A 17,611-nucleotide genomic window follows, 5' to 3' on the forward strand; every position below is an offset into this window, starting at 1 on the left:
TTCTAAATGTTCATTTAATATTTACAGTAGATGAAACTCTTTGTAGGACCAGTGGCTCTCTGAGGAATGACAGTTTATCAATGTACGTCAATGTACGAGTATCACAGAGTCAGAGAGCCACAGTCTGCTGTTATTCGATGTCCTCGGGTCTGACGGGGTGCGGCAGTGGGATGATCGACTTCTTCTCCGTGTCTCTGGACAGAGCTTTCCTCATGTCTGAAGGAGAAAGGCAGCAGGTTTTGTCCTTTAGTAACACACTTCGTAAATTAATAAAAACCATGTAAATTTATTTTAGGTTTAGAGCAGAAGGCACAGAGCTGTCGGTGAGCTGAACGGGGTTGTATTAGAGTTTCTCACTGTTGTTTCAGCTGTTTCAAAACAAACTTTTAATTTAACTGCTGATGTTAAAGTATTCTGTCAGTGCATCGACGTTTATGATCCACATCTGTCACACCGGTCAGAATGACAGCAATCGGAAAACGATAAAACATCTGATGATGGAACACTGTACAGCATACCGGGGCTAATGGTAATGGCCTGTATTTGTATAGCACTTTACTAGTCCCTAAGGACCCCAAAGCACTTTAAACATCCAGTCATCCACCCATTCACACACTGGTGATGGCAAGCTACATTGTAGCCACAGCCACCCTGGGGCGCACTGACAGAGGAGATGAACCTGAACGAGTGTCAAATTTCTCAAGAGAGGTTGAACTTGAGACAGACCCCCATGTGGAACATCTGTCACATGAGAGATATTCAAGTCCTTACCAATTTGAAAACACAAATTTGGGTGGCTGTGGCTCGGGAGGTAGAGCACGTCATCGACTATCTCCAAGGTTAGTAGATGACCTGTAGTTGGTTGGTGGTTTGAGGCACTTTTGGGGGTCAAATGCACTCTAATACAGTTCAGATACATGTTGCTTCATGCAGATCATAAAAATCAGTTGTTTGCATCCTGCTGCAGAGGTCACAATAATTCATGATGATGCTAAAAGCTGCCATACATCTGTGCACCAATTCAAGTCTCCTGGATTGTTTTAATATTGCTCATTGCTATAGTAACGTCTCTGTGCAAATCACATCAGCTGTGAGTTTAACAGCTGGGGAAGGCAAAGGAAGCAACTTTCTGATTGGCTGCAGATGCAGTTAGAAACCTTTCTGAGATAAAATGACTCTGCTGCGATCTTACCATAAGCATCTTCATCTGGCTCTCCATTGCTGGCAGAGTAATACTCTATGACTGTCCTGTACACGCTGTAGCCCAGACGTTTGTACATGTTCACTGCCACCTGGTTGGACACTCGTACGAACAGATCCACGAAGAATCCGCCTTTCCTACAACAGGTCAAAGTCACAGACGTCAAAAATCAAGAGATTTGAAAATGTGAGGGATAGGCTCGCACAGTTTTCATCCCAGTCCTGATACGAACCTCTCTGAGATCTCCTCCAGCATTTCCATGAGTTTGGCGGCCAGGCCAAGCCGTCTGAACTCCGGGGCCACGGACAGAGCGGTGACGTGGCCGTGCCACTCCTCGCGAGCCACAGATCCCTCCGCCTTCCCCATAACTGCAAGAAAGTTCCACATGACCTCAGACTCAGGCGAGAGTCACAGGATTTATTTTAAACTGTCCAGGATCTGTTCTAAATCTGCACCCTCTGTTCAAACAGGCTTGCGTATAGCTGGAGGTCTGCTCGAGCGCGCCACCTTCAGTGTCTAAATCATGTCAGAATGAAACGGCACCACATGCTGTACAAATAAATGAATCAATGCATAATTAGCTTTAGTCATCCATAACACACTTCCTTTGGAGGAGCCATCTGTAGCCTGTCTCCAAACCTTTGAACAGGTAAGGATGCAGTCTTTGGACGTTTACAACTCAATAAATGTGTGAGAGAGTTTCACAGCATCACAGAGCAGTCAGGTTAGGGCTCATCTTTCCATGGATCAGCCCTCTGTTATTCTAGGCTTTTTGAAGGCCTCCCCGTAAAATGACCTGCTGCTCTGACCTTTCTTTTTTTGTGTGGTACATGGAAAAGCTGCACATGAATCAGGTTGGATATGAAACAAAACAGGATCAGAATCATGCCCTGCCCTTGTGGTGTCATCGCTGCACAGAAGTTTTGTTCTGATTTTAGTTTGAGGGGGAATGGACACATTTTGGACAAGGCAGAACATATGTAGACTGATATGTAGATCCTTCTCTGCAAACTACACCCAGATGAGGTAAATACAAATATATGTATTTTCCTGTATGACTTATTATTATGTCATTTTAGAGGCTAGCATGGTTTCTCGAGAGTTAAAAGATGACCTTAACCCCTGTGGAGGCAGGAGGACTTACTGTAGCCCATCAGTTCTCCTCCAGGAGCCTCAGCAACAATAAAGTACTCCGGCCAGTGAGCGAGGTACTGCAGGTAAAACGGGATCCCATACTGGAGGTCAAAGGTTAAAGAAAACTATCCAGAGTAAGAGGAAACACACTTAAAATACGCTTTATATAATGTCAGGTACTCCTTATTATTACTGCATCGGTGTAATTAAATGTGGATGCCATCCACGGGTGGGCCCTGAAGCTTAAATAAGCAGAGCACAGGTAAAGGATACAGTCTCTGTGAGAGGATCCAGGTTTCTGATGGACAAAACACACAAAAACATCAATGAGCCGTTAACATTCACATCCAATTATCCATTTCCTACCAAGCCCTTTCGTTATTCTAACATGGAGAGAAACGAACAAAACTCAACAGAAATAACGGCAAATTTATAATTTTTAGCATCACATATGGGCATTTAAGTTACGCAAATAGCCTAAATGTTTCCGTTGTGTCTATAGGAAAATTCGGCATGTCTTTGCTCGACTTACACCCACAGACTTTAATTCCACACACACACACACATATATATATATATATACACAGCTTCTTCTTAATCCTGCGTGGTCTCGGTGTGCCGAGTATGTAGCAGCTTTGCCAACAAAACTATAATTTTCAGTTATTAAACGTAGAAGGTTGTTTAACAACATGCTGAAAGTGTTGAGGTCTGTATGACCCGAGTCGCTAAATGATGTGATTTTTGCATGAAGTTTGGTCAGGAATGGCGCAGCCGCACACCGAACACACAAGCTGCATCCATTCCCATCAGTCACCGTCAGTCACACCAGAAACAGCGTTAAATTACAGCTTATGTGCTAAAAGAACGAAACCCTACTCACATATTGTTGAATTTAAACAAATCATCGCATGTAAACGGCCGCAGAGTTGTCATCTTGGCTCACTGTAGCGTGACCTTTCACCCCATAGAGACAACGAGATATCGGCTACCTTTAGGAGGCGATGAAAAAGGAGCAGCGTCCCCAAAGGGATAAGGCAGGTACTACACTATTGACAAAAACTAGATTTTTAAGGGTTTGTAATTTTACCGTCGCAGAATCAGCTGATTAATTTCAGTATATTTAAGGTTTGCCTTCATGCTATAAAAACTGTATTTGAAAAGTATTTTTACCCATGGCAGCTTATACGATGAGCCTGGTGTCAGAATGTATGTAAAAAAAAAAAAAAGACCTTTCATATGCTTTAACTCTTGTTCAGCCAGCTATCCCACATGGTGATATGACCCTCGAACGTTTGTCCAAAATGCACTTTAAAGTTTTCTGCAGTGAATTCTCAAAGAGCAGGTCAAACATCCAGAGTTCCTCTGCATCACAGATATTAAACGGGTGCAGTTCAGCTGTTAAACTATGATACTGATACTCATATAAAAACAAACTGCAAGATTAAGTCTTTGCATTGTGACTCTTGGGTTGCGTGTAATATTTATTTGCAGTTTTTAACGGAGCATAAAGTTATTTTTCAGTTGTTTTTCATTGTCCTTATGCATTTCAGCCCACTCCTATGTACTTTGAGGGCATTTAACTCAGAAAATATTCATAATATGAATGTAAAATTTTGCATTAAATAAACTTCAGTAAAGTTATTATTCTTTTTCTTAATTATTCTGGGGGTGGTCATGTGGGAGCCTTTCTCATATTTGACTGATTTGAAAACTTCGAACAAAAGCAACAAAAAATGTCTTTCTTCTGCCAGGGGAGGGCGCCATATCCAAATAAATCAACAGAGACTTGAGTACAGACTGACAGTGAAGCCTCTGTAATCTGTGTGCAAGGATTAATGAGACATTTAATCTTCTTAATAATGAGATATTGTTTGGAGTGTTCGTGTATATGTGCAAAAATAAGAGAAAGGAGAATCCAGCAGGGAGCACTATGAGAAACCTTCTGAGAATACATGTTTTTTGGCACAGACCTCACGTTCATCTGCAGTTTCTGTTGGGTGGGTTCTTCTCTGTTGTCTGTTTTAATTCACCCGAGCATGTCAGCCCCGGGCCAGTTCTGCTATCAGCCCACACCCACCACAGATCATTTAACACTTTAAAGTACCCAGATGAGCTGCAGCTCCCATCTGAATGAAAACCAACAGAAAGGAATCTGCTGTGAAAGATAACATGCTGCTTCTGTGATTAAACAGTGCTGAAAACCACAGAGAGAGACACAAAGAGAGTAACTGCTACCTGTCTGCATAAAATAACACTAATGCTGGAGAAATATTTAAGTAATAAGCAGCAGGGGTGGTTGGAAATGTGTCTGTGCTGCTGTTCTCCTGAGCTGATGAGAGCTTCTCAGCCTCCAGGAGGTGCTAAATAGTCCATTCTTCATTTCGTTGAACATGATTTAACAGCTGATTTTGTTGTAAAAATGGTGGTATGATAGACTTTAAGGTTATAACACAATACAATTTATTTCTAAACAACATTGCTGCACTCCATTCCTGTACCTTTTGTTTAAAATAGTTTAAAAGTAACCAAATGTAATAAAATCTACCTTGAGCTGCTCCCGTGTCAAAAGAGGCCACCACAGTGGAACCGAACAAAAGCTTGACACAGATTGTGTAAAAATAACCACTTAACCTTTGTGTCTAAAAGATACCAAATGAAGGTAAACTAGGGCTGGGCTGTACTTTTGTGTAATACCAATTTGCTCCACAAGATGGCGCAGGAGGTTGACACCCACTGGTCAAACATTGCCCCCTCCTGGTGAAGGTTTTACTTCAGTTCTTATAAAAAGGTCCTTTAAATAACGTAGCAGCATTTTTGTTTAGTTACATATGCTAAATACAACACATGCCTGTCAATGTGACATGTAAATATAACAGATTTTCTTATATTGCCTTTTTGTCATATTGTTTATTGGTTTGAGACAAAAGTTTTTTGTAACATGTTAATCCTAGTTTTTCATCAGTTAGGGTTGTTACAAGCTCACATGTATACATTTGAGGGCTCTACAACTACCTTTAGATTAGTTGCGAGTTAAGATTTATTTCATCTTAAAGTTACAGTGAGTCTTTTTCTGTTTTTGTTTTTTTTTTTGTTATTTAACAGGAAAAAAGCTTGTATGCTCATAAATATCCATTTATTAGTGTGTATTTACATCTTTTAAAAACTGATGTGTAGTTGTAAACTTAGAATTAATCTATTAAAAATACATAGGAGCAGGTTTGTGGAAGCCGCCACATTGCTGTGGCTTCCACGTGGAGGAGATGAATGCCATCATTCCGTCTAATTATGTTTTGGGTAGTTGCCTAGAGATGGACCACATATGTAGTAAACCTTACAAGTTACTTTAACTATCAAGACCATAAATAGCTCCTTCAAACTATATAGCCCCTGAACTGAAGCCAAGGCTCTAAAACAAACATAAAATAAATAAATAAATAAATAATAATAATAACAAAGTTATTTATATAGCACTCTTCAAAACATAGAGTTACAAAGTGCTTCACAGTTCAAATAAGAGCCACACACTGAAGATAAATGTACATGTTAAAACATACAAACACATAAATACACACATAATCAGCCACACCGACAAACATTTATTCCAGCATACACACATACATGCACACATGGTTTCAAACTATGGCAACGAATAAAGGGAACGGATTAATGAAACTCTATAAAAAAGAGTTTTCAGCATTCGCTTAAAACAAATAACAGAGTCGGCCGATCTGATTGACTGAGGAAGGCTGTTCCACAGTTTGAGCGCTACAACCTCAAAAGCACAGATCACCTCTGTTTTTAAAATCACAGCGAGGGTAAGAAGGCCCTGGTTAGACGATTGAGAGGTCAGCTGCATGGATAAGATGTTAGAAGCTCAGGTAAATAAGCAGCTATATAAGTTAATAACAGAATTTTATAGTAGATCCTGAATTACACTGAAAGCCAGTGAAGGGATGCAAGGATAGGTGTAATATGAGACTGCCAGCTAGTTTTGTTAGCAGCCTTGCTGCTGCCTATTGAAGATGAGCTTTGGAGGACTGAGAGACACATGTGAAAAGTAAATTGCAATAATCAAAGTGTGTACTAAAAGTTTAAGATGACTTACTGACATTAAAAGTTTGATTTTCACAATATTTCTCAAATGAAGGAAACAAGACTGGGTAATCTTTGAGATATGATTTTCAAAATTCAGCTGCTAATCAAAAGTGATACCAAGGTTTTTAGCAGATGATTGTATATTATTGGTGAGGGGGCCGTTGTACTGACTACCTGCATTAGCTGCCTGGGCTGAGCACTGGAACCTCAGGTCTACAGGAACTGAGAATTAGAATAGATCCCATTAATAATGGCAAAAAACAAAATCAAAACAGGAGACAGGAGAGGTTGTTGAGCTCGACAGAAAAATGTAACTGTGTGTCATCTGCATAGTAGTGGTAGGAGATTCCAATAAAACCATCAATTTGTTGGCTCAGCGGTAACATATATAAAAGAAACAGAACTGGTCCATGGATTGAGCCCTGGGGTACTCCACATACGAGCATTACAGATTACAATATACATCGATTAATATGAATCCTGAAATATTTGTTTGATAAATATGAAGAAAACCATTTGAGAGCAGTGCCACTGATGCCAACCCAGTTTTGTAGTCTGCTAATAAGAGTAGCATGATCAACAGTATCAAAGGCTTCAGATAAGCCGAGCAGGACTAAAATGGGATGTTCACCCTCATCCAAGCGCATAAGGTTGTCGTTAGTAATTTTCAATAATGTCTGTAAACAGATTGGAATTTATCAAAGATGTTGTTTCCTTCAACAATCTGAAGGAGCTGACAAGCATAAACTTTCTCAAGGATTTTGGAAATAAATGAGAGTTTGGAAATTTGCCTTTAATTGTTTTAAACAGTGGGATCTAAGGAGGGGTTTTTTAGTAGAGGAAAGATGGCGGCTGTTTTAAAGTAATCTGGAACTGACTGATAAAAAGGGACTGATTGACAATAGAGAGAAGCTGGAGGAGATGACAGGGAGAAACTCTTTAATGAATTCAGGAGGCATAATGTCGGTTTGGCAGGGTAAAGTGCGGATATGTGAGACTATATCCAAAAGAGCTATTGAAGAAATGGTTTGAACTCAGACAACAGAAATGGGTGAGCGACTTGGGTGGTTAAAGGGGTACAGACTTGAGCTGTGATCTGATACTGTTGATCTTGCCGGTGAATTTTTTCGCAGTCATTAGAAGATATTGGAGTGATAGCAGAGTGAGGAGGATGAAGAAGTTTGTTGTTGGTATCAAATAAAAACTTTAGATTATGTCTGTTATCGTTAATCAAACTAGAACAATATACTACTACTACTACTACTACAACTACTACTACTAATAACAATATTAATAATACATTTTTATTTATAGGCACCTTTAAGACCCTCAAGGTCACCTTACAATAATACAATAACAGTAGCAACAGCAAAATAACATTTAAACATAAGGTAAAATATGCTGTTCTCGTGTATTTTGTGAGTTGGATGAGTGTAAATAATAACTCCTTCATATGGAAATAGTGAACATGGAGATTAGTCTTTTTCCATCAACATTCAGCTCATGATCATTTATTGCCAACATAGTCAAAAGTACTTATCGTCAGGAGAATAGACATTCAACCCTGCCGTCTGCAGACAGCTATGGGCCGGCTAAGCAACAACAACAACAGCTGGTTGTAAGTTAACATTTCGCCAGCTAATATTTTTTTATTAAATCACACTTTTCCTCTCATATATACACTGCATTCTCACATTATATGAGAGTTAATTCAGAAAGGTTCAGGACATCCCCACTCTCCTCCAATGACACCTTACTGCTATCACTGGACAGAACTGAGCTTTTCTTAACCATCGACTCTTGTTCAAAATGTAAAAGCACACTCCAGAGTAAATTGATGTGGAAACCCAGCATAATGACAGCTGAGGTAAACAGTGTGCTGACAGCCTACACTCACTACAGATGAACAGTGGCCAGACTTGTTTGAGCTACAGCAACCACTGTAGTTAGGATTCTGTTGTTGTTGAAATGGGAGGAGTTAAAAAAACAGAACTCAGTTGATTGCAATATTTTGTCCATTGGTGAGGTTTTACACACTGTACCTTTAAAATTGTGAAAACTTGGATATTTTTGGAGGAGATAGCAAAAAATAATTTAATTGATACCCTTAAAAGTTGGAAAATATCAATGTTCACAAAATCATAACTCAGGTTGCTGCGTTGAATTTGAGAAAGTTTTGACAGTTGGGTTTAATAAATAATAATTAAAGAGGCCCCATAACAAAGGATTACAACAGCCAAGCAATTTCAGAGTTACTTTAACAAATTTTGGGAGCAGAAACTTTAGAAATAAGGGTGGATTTTTTTATGTGCTTTGACAAATTGTCAGTTACTGTATTTTGTGGTATCTACTGTACCAAATTATAGGTTCAATTGGAAGTACTGGTGGTACCATCCCTCAGTGCCCTAATATTTTAGGACTCATAGGGTGCTGTGTAAGACTAAAATCAATGATGGTCTAAGTGGAGTGTATGAACATGTAATCATTTGGGGGAAGTTAATAATTTTGGGGTCATTTTGCCTCTGCACACCAGAGTTGCCAGTATCATACAGTGGAGTCTTGATAATGTAACAATTTATTTTGGATACCTTAAAAACAGATGAATGCTGGAAGCCACAGATCAACTTTGGAGCTATTGTAGTAAAATCTACATCCTGTCCTTTTAAAAAATATAATAAATATCTGGACTTCCTTTAAGACACGTATATTCTTTATATTATGAGTAACCTTTCAGATCACAGAGTGGAACTGAGTTGAAGCAGCTGCTCCAGCTTAGTGAGCTCCTGCCAGGACCCCAGAAACTTCAGTTCCGGCCCTGGACTCCAGATTAAAAAGGAAAAGACTGACGCGGGGTTTCGTTTACTAGACTGTGTAATATTTTCCCGTTGATTCACAAAATTTAAAGTGGGTAAAAACCTCTGACAGTTTTCCCCCACTAATCCCCCGCGACCCCGCTCTGCTGCTGTCTCCTTGCGGCCGAGACGCACAGAAGCCCTTCATCACCGGAAAGGAATGCAGAAAACTATGTAAAAGTTTCCGAGTGTGTGAGTCCTTCCGTGCTGCATTTTCAGAGGTTACACATCACTTTTGGCCCGGCTGGATGTCGTAAGAGCTCGCGGCGGGGTAGGCAGAGCTGGGAGCAACCCCCCTGTTAAGTAGCAGATTGTGTGGAGACTCTTCCCACTTGGAAGGAGGCTCGCCGACGCGTCTGGGAAGCAGAAATCCGCGGAGCGCCCTGACTTCAACTCCGTACCACCTCACTCTCCCTTGTGTCGGGCTGGGGGTCTACAGCGAAGCCTTTATCCTTTTAATTTTTTTCTTTTTAAGCAAAACTAAAATTCAGCCAGTCATCTCTATAGGTCAGTCGTGCATGGTTTTTACATTTTTGGTACCATCTGTGGGGGATTATTTTTGTCACGACTTATTACAGGCTTTTTTCAGGTTTAAATGTTGAGTTATCTGAATTCAATAATATTCCATTCATTTCTATATTTATTTGGACTATTTTGTGAATGCGTGGATTATTTCTCGACATTGCCGTGCGTAATTGCGCACGGCGCTACGGCTCAACTCGCCATTAAGATAAAATGGAAAGACTTTGTGCCCGTTAGAGTGGGTCATTTTCATCAGGCGGAGATATTAAATACTTGATTGGAGTCTGCAGAGTTAATGCAACAATAACTCGAGCTCCTTTAGAAAGTGGAAAAACGGAATTTTACGGGGAAAGATGAGCTAATGATTTGCTTTTGTGGGATTTTTGTGGGAAGTTTTAAAAGTTTCAATATGTAGATTTTGGCGAGTTTTACACATTTATACATATGAAGTCTGTCGTGTAAGTCTTTTGTCGCTGCTTGTGGAACTTTTTCAAGCGTCAGGATGACTTTCAGACTCATTCCTCTCTCCAAAGCGGCGTATTCTGATAACTTTTCAGCCTGATGTAGATTTGAATGAAGATTAATGAGCTCCGAGGTTCTCGTTCAGATAGGATTAACAGTCTTATGAAGCCCTGAGGGAGTTTAACTGCCTCCTTGGTTCCTCTCGCAGTTTCATTCATGCACTGCTGAGACCAGCGGAGCTGAAGATGAAGAGCAGGCTCTCTCTGGCAGCGGTTGCTGCCGTCCTGGCACTGCTGCTGTCCTCCTCTCAGGCCCAGGAGCAAGGTAAAGCCGCTCCTCCTCCTCCACTTCTTTTAATTCAACACATCTGAATTCTTCCACCTCCTCTCACCTCTGTCTCTCCTCTGCCTGCTGTGTGTAGCTGCACTTTTAGTCTAAATGAATAAAAAAAATCACTGAAGCAAATGTGTACCTGTGGATTGATTTTTTTGAACTTCTGATTTTAACTTCTGTTTGATGATTTTTTGTGATCCAGTGATTCACTTTTCCATCAAGAATTTCTGCTTGAAGAGAAATACGACCTCAGCTTGAAATACACTGAGTTTGAGTTTCTAGACGGGAGGGTTTTTGTATTATTACTTTTGTTTTCGAAGCATGTCAAACCGTGAAGTTCAACTTAATGAGAGCACGAATGCAGCTCAGATTTAATTGTGTAGTTAGATGTGGCTTCATGTTGGTGATTAACAAAAAAAATATCAGATATACGGTGAGAATATCATCACCTTTTTCCTGTAATTGAAAACCAAAGCAGTCTTGTTCTTAAATGTTGAAAGAAAAAAAATGTGATTAAAATTAAATGCAGTCTAAGTTTTTAACGCCAGGAGGCGCCGTTGCTCGAAATCCCCGACTGCCTGTTACTACAGATTACATTCCTCCAGTTTTAAAAAAGTAGAAGAGGAAAAAAGGAAAAAGCCCAGGCGGCACGTGGCCAAGTTTCCTCCCTACGTCTTTTCTCCTGATGGAACGGAAAGACAAAATATGAGTTTCGCGTTATTTTCCAGAGGTTTCAGAGGTTAGGACAGGAGACAACTGGCTGCACTGAAATCTGGATCATCCCAGAATAAAAGCAGAAGAAAGCACAGTTAAAAAAGAAAGAAGGAAAGTTTCTTCTTCTCTCCTTTCCAAGAGACTTTCTGACCTCCTGAGACCCCCTCTCTGTCTTTAATGTCCCAACGGGGGCCCCTGGCTGCCTTTCCAGGGGTCACGGCACAGTAATGGGTCACATATATTCCACAATAGTTTGATGCTAGGGCCGGACTTAAAGGCTGAAACACCTTGAACACGAAGAAGCCTCCAAACGGGAAGGGCTCGGCTCCAAACAGTCCCATTTCAGGGCAAGAACTGCAGAATAAAATCAGTTTAGAACCGAGCCCTGGATGTGTTTAAAATGTGGATGAATGTGCGTGTGGATGGTAACAGTGTGTGTCTGGATTAAAAGCTGAAGTTTGTCGGGTAGTTTTTGGCTGTGATACCCCCCGTTCGGAAACAGAAGCAGTGGCCCCCTCCCCCACGCGGCCCTTGAATTGATTCACCAGGTTGGTGGTTCCTCCGTTTTTAACGTCCTGTAACCTTCCCCGGTCAAGCCTTGACCCCCCAGGTCTTGGCTTCACGACAATATTTTACAGTGATATTCTTCACCCCTCCCCCACACTAACATAAAAACAACTGGTTGGTGGTCTAGAAATCCCGGCTAATCTATAAACTGTAGCTAGATCATCTGTATTTAGATTTATTTAATCCGTGCAGCTGGAAAGGTTGATGAGATGATCACAAACTCTGGAGCTCAGGTTACCCGCTGCGAACATGTGCTGATAAACTTCCTGCAGCATGAAAAGATTAAGAACTAGACACAGTTTTTCCACCTGTTTGTTACATGCAGAGGTTTATCGTGCATTTTTCTTTACAGTCAACCAATCCCACAAAAAGACCCAAACTAACAGCAGATGTTTCCTTCTGGTAATAAGTCACCTTCTTTAATATTTCTATTTGCCATAGAGCTCCACTGTAGACCTCGGAACACTGATGGACTCAGTTTCTGATTCTGGCAAACATGGGCACCATATTTGTGTTAATTCGCCTCTAAATATAGTCCCAAATGTGTGCTTTCCTGTATGTTCGCCAAAATCTTCAGCTTTGAACAGCTGTTTTTGGAAATTACTCAATCACTTTGAAAAATATAAACCACTTGGGAGCTTTGTGTGGGATTTATTGACAAGAAAGAAATTACTGAAAACCGTTATTCTCATTTGTCAGGAACAAAGTTACACTTCCTGTTATAGAAACAGATTTGTCTCTGCTTTTGTGCCTGAGGCAGACAGACAGTTGTGTTTATATTCAGCTATTTAAAGCCATATTGTGACTGAATGCCTTTTTTGTAGCACCAAGTTAGAGTCAACATCTTTGTGTATTATCTTGATAGCAAGCTAGAGCATCATAAATAAGCACCCCAACCTGAAGAATATCATTTTAAAATATTTCTTTAAAAACAGTCTGTGGTCCCTCGTGTACATGGAAACTTTTTGTTCATTGTCCTAAGTTGTTGTCAACAACTTTTCATGTACACGTGCATGATCTGCTTGTTTTGTTGCTTGTGGAAAGAAGTTGATAACATACGTTTAGAGACATGCTCTGTGAATAAATATAATTATTATCCTCCATGTCAATTTGGTTTGCTGGTTAACATGACAAAGACCAGTGGTTCTTAAACTATGATCCGAATCCTAGAAGTATTCTTGGAGTCTTAACTGTATGGTAAATTTCCAACAAAGGTAGATTATGGATCCTTTTTTTTTTAGACTTAAATAGTTTAAGAACCTCTGGTGTAGATTCTTTGGAAACATAAGAAAAAGATGTACACATGTCTGCACTCACATTGTGTATTCTTTTATGAGGTTTGCAATGGAGACAATGAGAGTGATGACTCCGGTCTTTATCCATTGTATAATCAGCACTTTCTTGGTCAATTCAACATCCTGTGTTGGATTGAGGTCATGGACAGACTGCTGGATGTCCGTCAGTCCATGTTGGAGTTAGCTGACAGGAGGAGATCGTGACTGGTGATTTTCAAAATTAAAAAAAAAAAAAACGACATCACCAGCCACAAACATTTCAGGATTCAAAATATTTAAAAGGCGTTGTTATCTGCATCCATGAGAGGTACGGAAGCAAACACAGGCCAAAACAATTGAATATTTTTTAAATATAATTATATTTTATTATTATTACTATTATTATCATTATTATTGTGGCTGTTCCCTCTAGGGATCGCCATGTAATTATGGAGTTGGGAAATACTGTATGTTGAGTTGTTAATGTTCAAATTTAAACACCAGGTAATAGCAGTGAAATCTTAATCAGAAAACAGTCATCATTCAAATTTTAATTCCTTAAAGGTTTTGTTCCTTAGGACCCCCATTTAAACTGAATCAATGCAATATTTTTTATAAAAAAATGAAGTTCATTTAATAAGATTGAATTAGCAATGTCAGGATTTAAAAACAAAAAAGTCTCACAATAAAGCTATGTGGCTGAACAATGGTGTCAGTAATACCATTTATGATTGATTATGCTTCATGTCTTAAGTGTTTGATGTTGAATTTTCCATTTTAGATGCTGTTGTCTTAATTTTATAACTCTGGTTTTACCAATCAACAAAGATTTTAAAATGTTACATAAAAGATGGGAGGGTAAATCCCATACGAGTCGAATAAAGACTCCTCAAACGCATTTTTTAAATACATGCCATCGCTTGTTGCTCTTAAAATTCATTTGACCTGTTTTTTGCTTCCATATTCATGATCACGCCCAAAATTCACCAGGTCTCATATACGAACCCTCTGTGTGTCCCTCCTAAGTTTTAGATACCGTTGTGTTGTGTTGTGTTTGTTGTGTTTGTTGTCTTGGTCTGTTGCCTGAGTTGTTGATTGTAGCCACACGAGCCAAACGGAGGTCATTTTTTTGTCTTCAAAATGGCTTTCCTCTCATTTGTAGTTTGGTGCGTCTTGTGTTGTTTGCACCAACAGTGAACTTGTCTAACTTCACCTTGGAAGTGTTGACTGTTGGTCCTTTTTTATAATGATCACTACAATACACTTCGCTCTTAAAGATAAAGTGCTAACTGCATTGATGTTTTTTCTTCACAGTGGACTCTCCATCAGACTTAAGATTTAGGATTTTAAGTGAGAACTCAGTGGAAATGATGTGGAGGAGACCACGGTCGAGGATACAGGGTTACAGAATAGAAGTGACCTCAGACACAGGTTGGTGCTCATTAAACCTGCAGGTTCTGTCGTGCCATGCCTGTAACATTACAAGTGTCATAAAGATTTCACTCAACCTGACAGGACTCAGCACTTACCGCAATTATCTAAAGGTTTCTGCAGACACAAGTTTAGCTCCAGGAGCTTCTAATGATAAAAAAGGAAAAACATTATGAATGGAGAAATCTTATCATCGGTTGCCAGCGCTGAACTTTGCCAGCACTGACATTGCAAACTGCAATCTGTGTTACTTTAGCTCAGGCATGCACATGTAAGACCTTTTATGTAATAGCTGAGATATTTATGCATAGATTTAAAAAGAAGAGCTATTATTTCAAATGATCCAAGACTTTACCCAAAATAACTCACCACTTTCAGAAAGACCATGTGCTGTTTCAACATCTTCACAAAGCACAGCCTTAGAGTATGTATACTTGTACTATATTATACTAACTTACTGATAGAACTAACATTAGTTTGCATGCTGATAGTCACCAACTCATATTTCAGAATCATCATTCAGAACCCAGTAAAATGTCCTCAACTAAGACTTCTGTATTCTATATAATTTCAAAAATTGTTAGTAAAACTTACGTGAGTACAAGTTTCTTCTTGTGCATGGAAAAAATAGCACTAACATCATACACTGAGTAATAGAACTAACTTTAGCTTATATATATTTAAATGTTGCCAGGTGTAAGTGACTTATTGTTACTAACTAAAATTAACATCAACTTATATACAATCAAACACAGACATACTTTTAATAGCTGACAGAACTAACATCAGCAAAGTCAAATGTAGATAGTAAAAATATGTCATTTACACCTAACTAACATTCAAACACTCACAGGGGTAAGCAATGTGCTGTTACTAACTAAAAGAATTAACGTCCACTCACATATGATCAAACACAGACACTAATTAACAGAACTATTAAATCATTGACAGGTAAGGGACTTACTGTTGCTAGTTAACAAAACTAGCATCAGTTTAAATACAAACATGTAAGTAAAAGTAAGTGTAACACTTTTTTTATTTAACAGAGCTAATGTTTAGTTATTTATTGGCAATTGCTATTCAAAAGCCATCTTAAGAAAGTGTACTAAGTGAATAGCATATTACTTTCAATAACAGATCTTTTCTGACAAGAAACAGGTACTGAGATTATTAGCTTTTCAACATGAAGGCTTTACAAGGACTAAATTGATGAGGCTATGATGTGAATGTGACATATCATTGCTATTGCTGAACGAGCTAAGTAACAGAACTAATATTAGCTTTAATATGTATATTCATCAACAACAAGTTGTAACAGCTACATACTATTAGCTAGCTAACCAAACTCCAAAACTGTAGCTTGCACTTCTATATTGACTAAGAAATAAGGATAACAGTTACATACCTTGACTAACTGCCCATATAGCTAACTTTAACATTAGCCTTTCTATTCATGTCAATTAGCAAATAGATTAGCCAGTTATCTTTTTTTTTTTTTTTTTTTTTTTTTGCTGAGATAGCAAAACAAGAGTCATTTTTATTAAAAAAAAAAAAAAAGTCAACCTACAAAATGGTCAACCTAGAAACGTTTATGATGTTAAAAACAAATACTAAATAAATAAGCTAGGATGGGTAACTGATAACCACCAAGGTTGATATATTTTGTCAAGAAATAGGCCTAATATATAACAGTAAATATTTTTACGTTTCTGTTTTTTGTTAAATAAAAAAGTAACTGAAAATTAGTTTGTAAGTTTTACAGTTTCAGTTATTAGAGGCACAGAAATATTAGAGAAAGTTTTCACATTAAATATAATCTGTTAATAATGTTTATTTCTATTAAATGAGGCTAAGATATTTTTTAACAAATAATTAGCATTCATCTCATGGAACATTCAGGGGAATTAAAGGGTTAAAATAATGTGTGTTTTATAGTAACAAAGAAAGTTGTTTTTTTATCAAATCGATTATACTATTGTGTGTTTACATGGCTATTCCAGTCCCCGGGTCAGCAGTCGAAATCAGGTTTTTCTGAAGCCCTGTATTGACTCTTGAAAAAATCAAGTCATGTAATAGTTTCCTAATGACTTCCCTCTGACTTTGTGCATTCTTGTAGAAGAACCAACAAAAGAATTTACTCTGCCTGCATCTGCCACTAAGACCTCCATTTCAGACCTGACTCCAGATGTGGATTATGTCGTAACGATAACTGCATATTCTGGATCAGAGCAGAGTCTGCCCATCTCCGGCCAGATCACACGTGAGTCACCGTGTCTCTGCATTTGTGTGCTTGTGGAAATCAATGCCAGATGTCCCGTAAAAAGCTTAAAAAAAAGCTAAAAACTAACACAGAGTGTGGAAGATAACAGAGAGACACCTGCCAGGTGTTGCCCTTTCACCAGTATATGTTAATAACATTGCTCGGTTTCTACATTCGTTTCAGTATTTTGGTGTTTCAGTACAGCAGACTGTTCGTCATTCAAGGAAACAACCTCAAATGTATTTCTTTATTTAAATTGCTTTAATTTGACTTAAAAATAGGTTTGTATTTAATTCTTTATCCTGGAAACAGTAAATCACAAAGCAAGCTCACCACAAGGTCCATTTAGCATGACATTTGGAGTCAGTTAAGACAATTTTTAGCTTTGCCAAAGTTAAAAACTGTAGACTAAAAGTCTGACTTGACAGATTTAAGCAAATCTGCAGCACAGGGAGCCAGCCAGGACAGATTCCAGTTGTATACAGTTTCCATTCTGCTGGTGCCATGTGATATGGTCAGAAGTTCTAGAAAAAAATCCACCAAGCAATCATGCTGGTGAGCCTTTTTTCTCAACTGCTGCTTTTACTGGTTATTAGTCTGAGAGTTACTTAGGAGAGACAGAAAATTGTCTTTGGCTTACTCATTGATACCATAAATTCGAAAGCAAAAACAAGACAATTGAAAACAGGCACGAGGAACAACATGAACAACATGACTTCAAAGGTGAGTTTTTTTTAATGCAGAAGGGAGGGGTTTTACTATTTAC

The 17,611-nt window shown here is 38.7% G+C and overlaps 2 protein-coding genes across 2 annotated transcripts in view; one reads left to right on the forward strand and one right to left on the reverse strand.

Annotated features, from left to right (window-relative positions):
- Positions 1 to 3: 3 nt before the first annotated feature.
- On the reverse strand, positions 4 to 3,333 carry naa20 (N-alpha-acetyltransferase 20, NatB catalytic subunit). The gene is made up of 6 exons (XM_040017733.1): positions 3,216 to 3,333; positions 2,609 to 2,633; positions 2,346 to 2,436; positions 1,434 to 1,569; positions 1,193 to 1,338; positions 4 to 216 (listed from the first exon to the last, which is right to left on the reverse strand). Exons 1-6 carry the CDS (start codon positions 3,266 to 3,268, stop codon positions 131 to 133), a joined length of 537 nt encoding a protein of 178 aa, XP_039873667.1. The 5' UTR covers positions 3,269 to 3,333; the 3' UTR covers positions 4 to 130.
- A 6,237-nt stretch (positions 3,334 to 9,570) lies between these two features.
- col12a1b (collagen, type XII, alpha 1b) overlaps positions 9,571 to 17,611 on the forward strand; it is a 149,561-nt gene continuing 141,520 nt past the window's right edge. Inside the window, 4 exon segments of the mRNA XM_040017990.1 lie at positions 9,571 to 9,789; positions 10,475 to 10,590; positions 14,469 to 14,585; positions 16,702 to 16,845. Of these exon segments, the coding sequence (XP_039873924.1) occupies positions 10,512 to 10,590; positions 14,469 to 14,585; positions 16,702 to 16,845 (340 nt within the window). The 5' untranslated portion in view covers positions 9,571 to 9,789; positions 10,475 to 10,511.

This window comes from Simochromis diagramma, unplaced genomic scaffold (genome assembly GCF_900408965.1).
Source record: "Simochromis diagramma unplaced genomic scaffold, fSimDia1.1 OVJJ01000802.1, whole genome shotgun sequence".
Taxonomy (NCBI): Eukaryota; Metazoa; Chordata; class Actinopteri; order Cichliformes; family Cichlidae; genus Simochromis; species Simochromis diagramma.

Coding starts and splice junctions, on each gene's coding strand:
- naa20 (XM_040017733.1), bottom strand. CDS start 3,268: ATGACAACTCTGCGGCCGTTTACATGCGATGATTTGTTTAAATTCAAC. Junction 2,437..2,608: donor TGGATCCTCTCACAGAGACT/GTATCCTTTACC, acceptor TTTGACCTCCAG/TATGGGATCCCGTTTTACCT. Junction 1,570..2,345: donor AGGAGAACTGATGGGCTACA/GTAAGTCCTCCT, acceptor ACTTTCTTGCAG/TTATGGGGAAGGCGGAGGGA.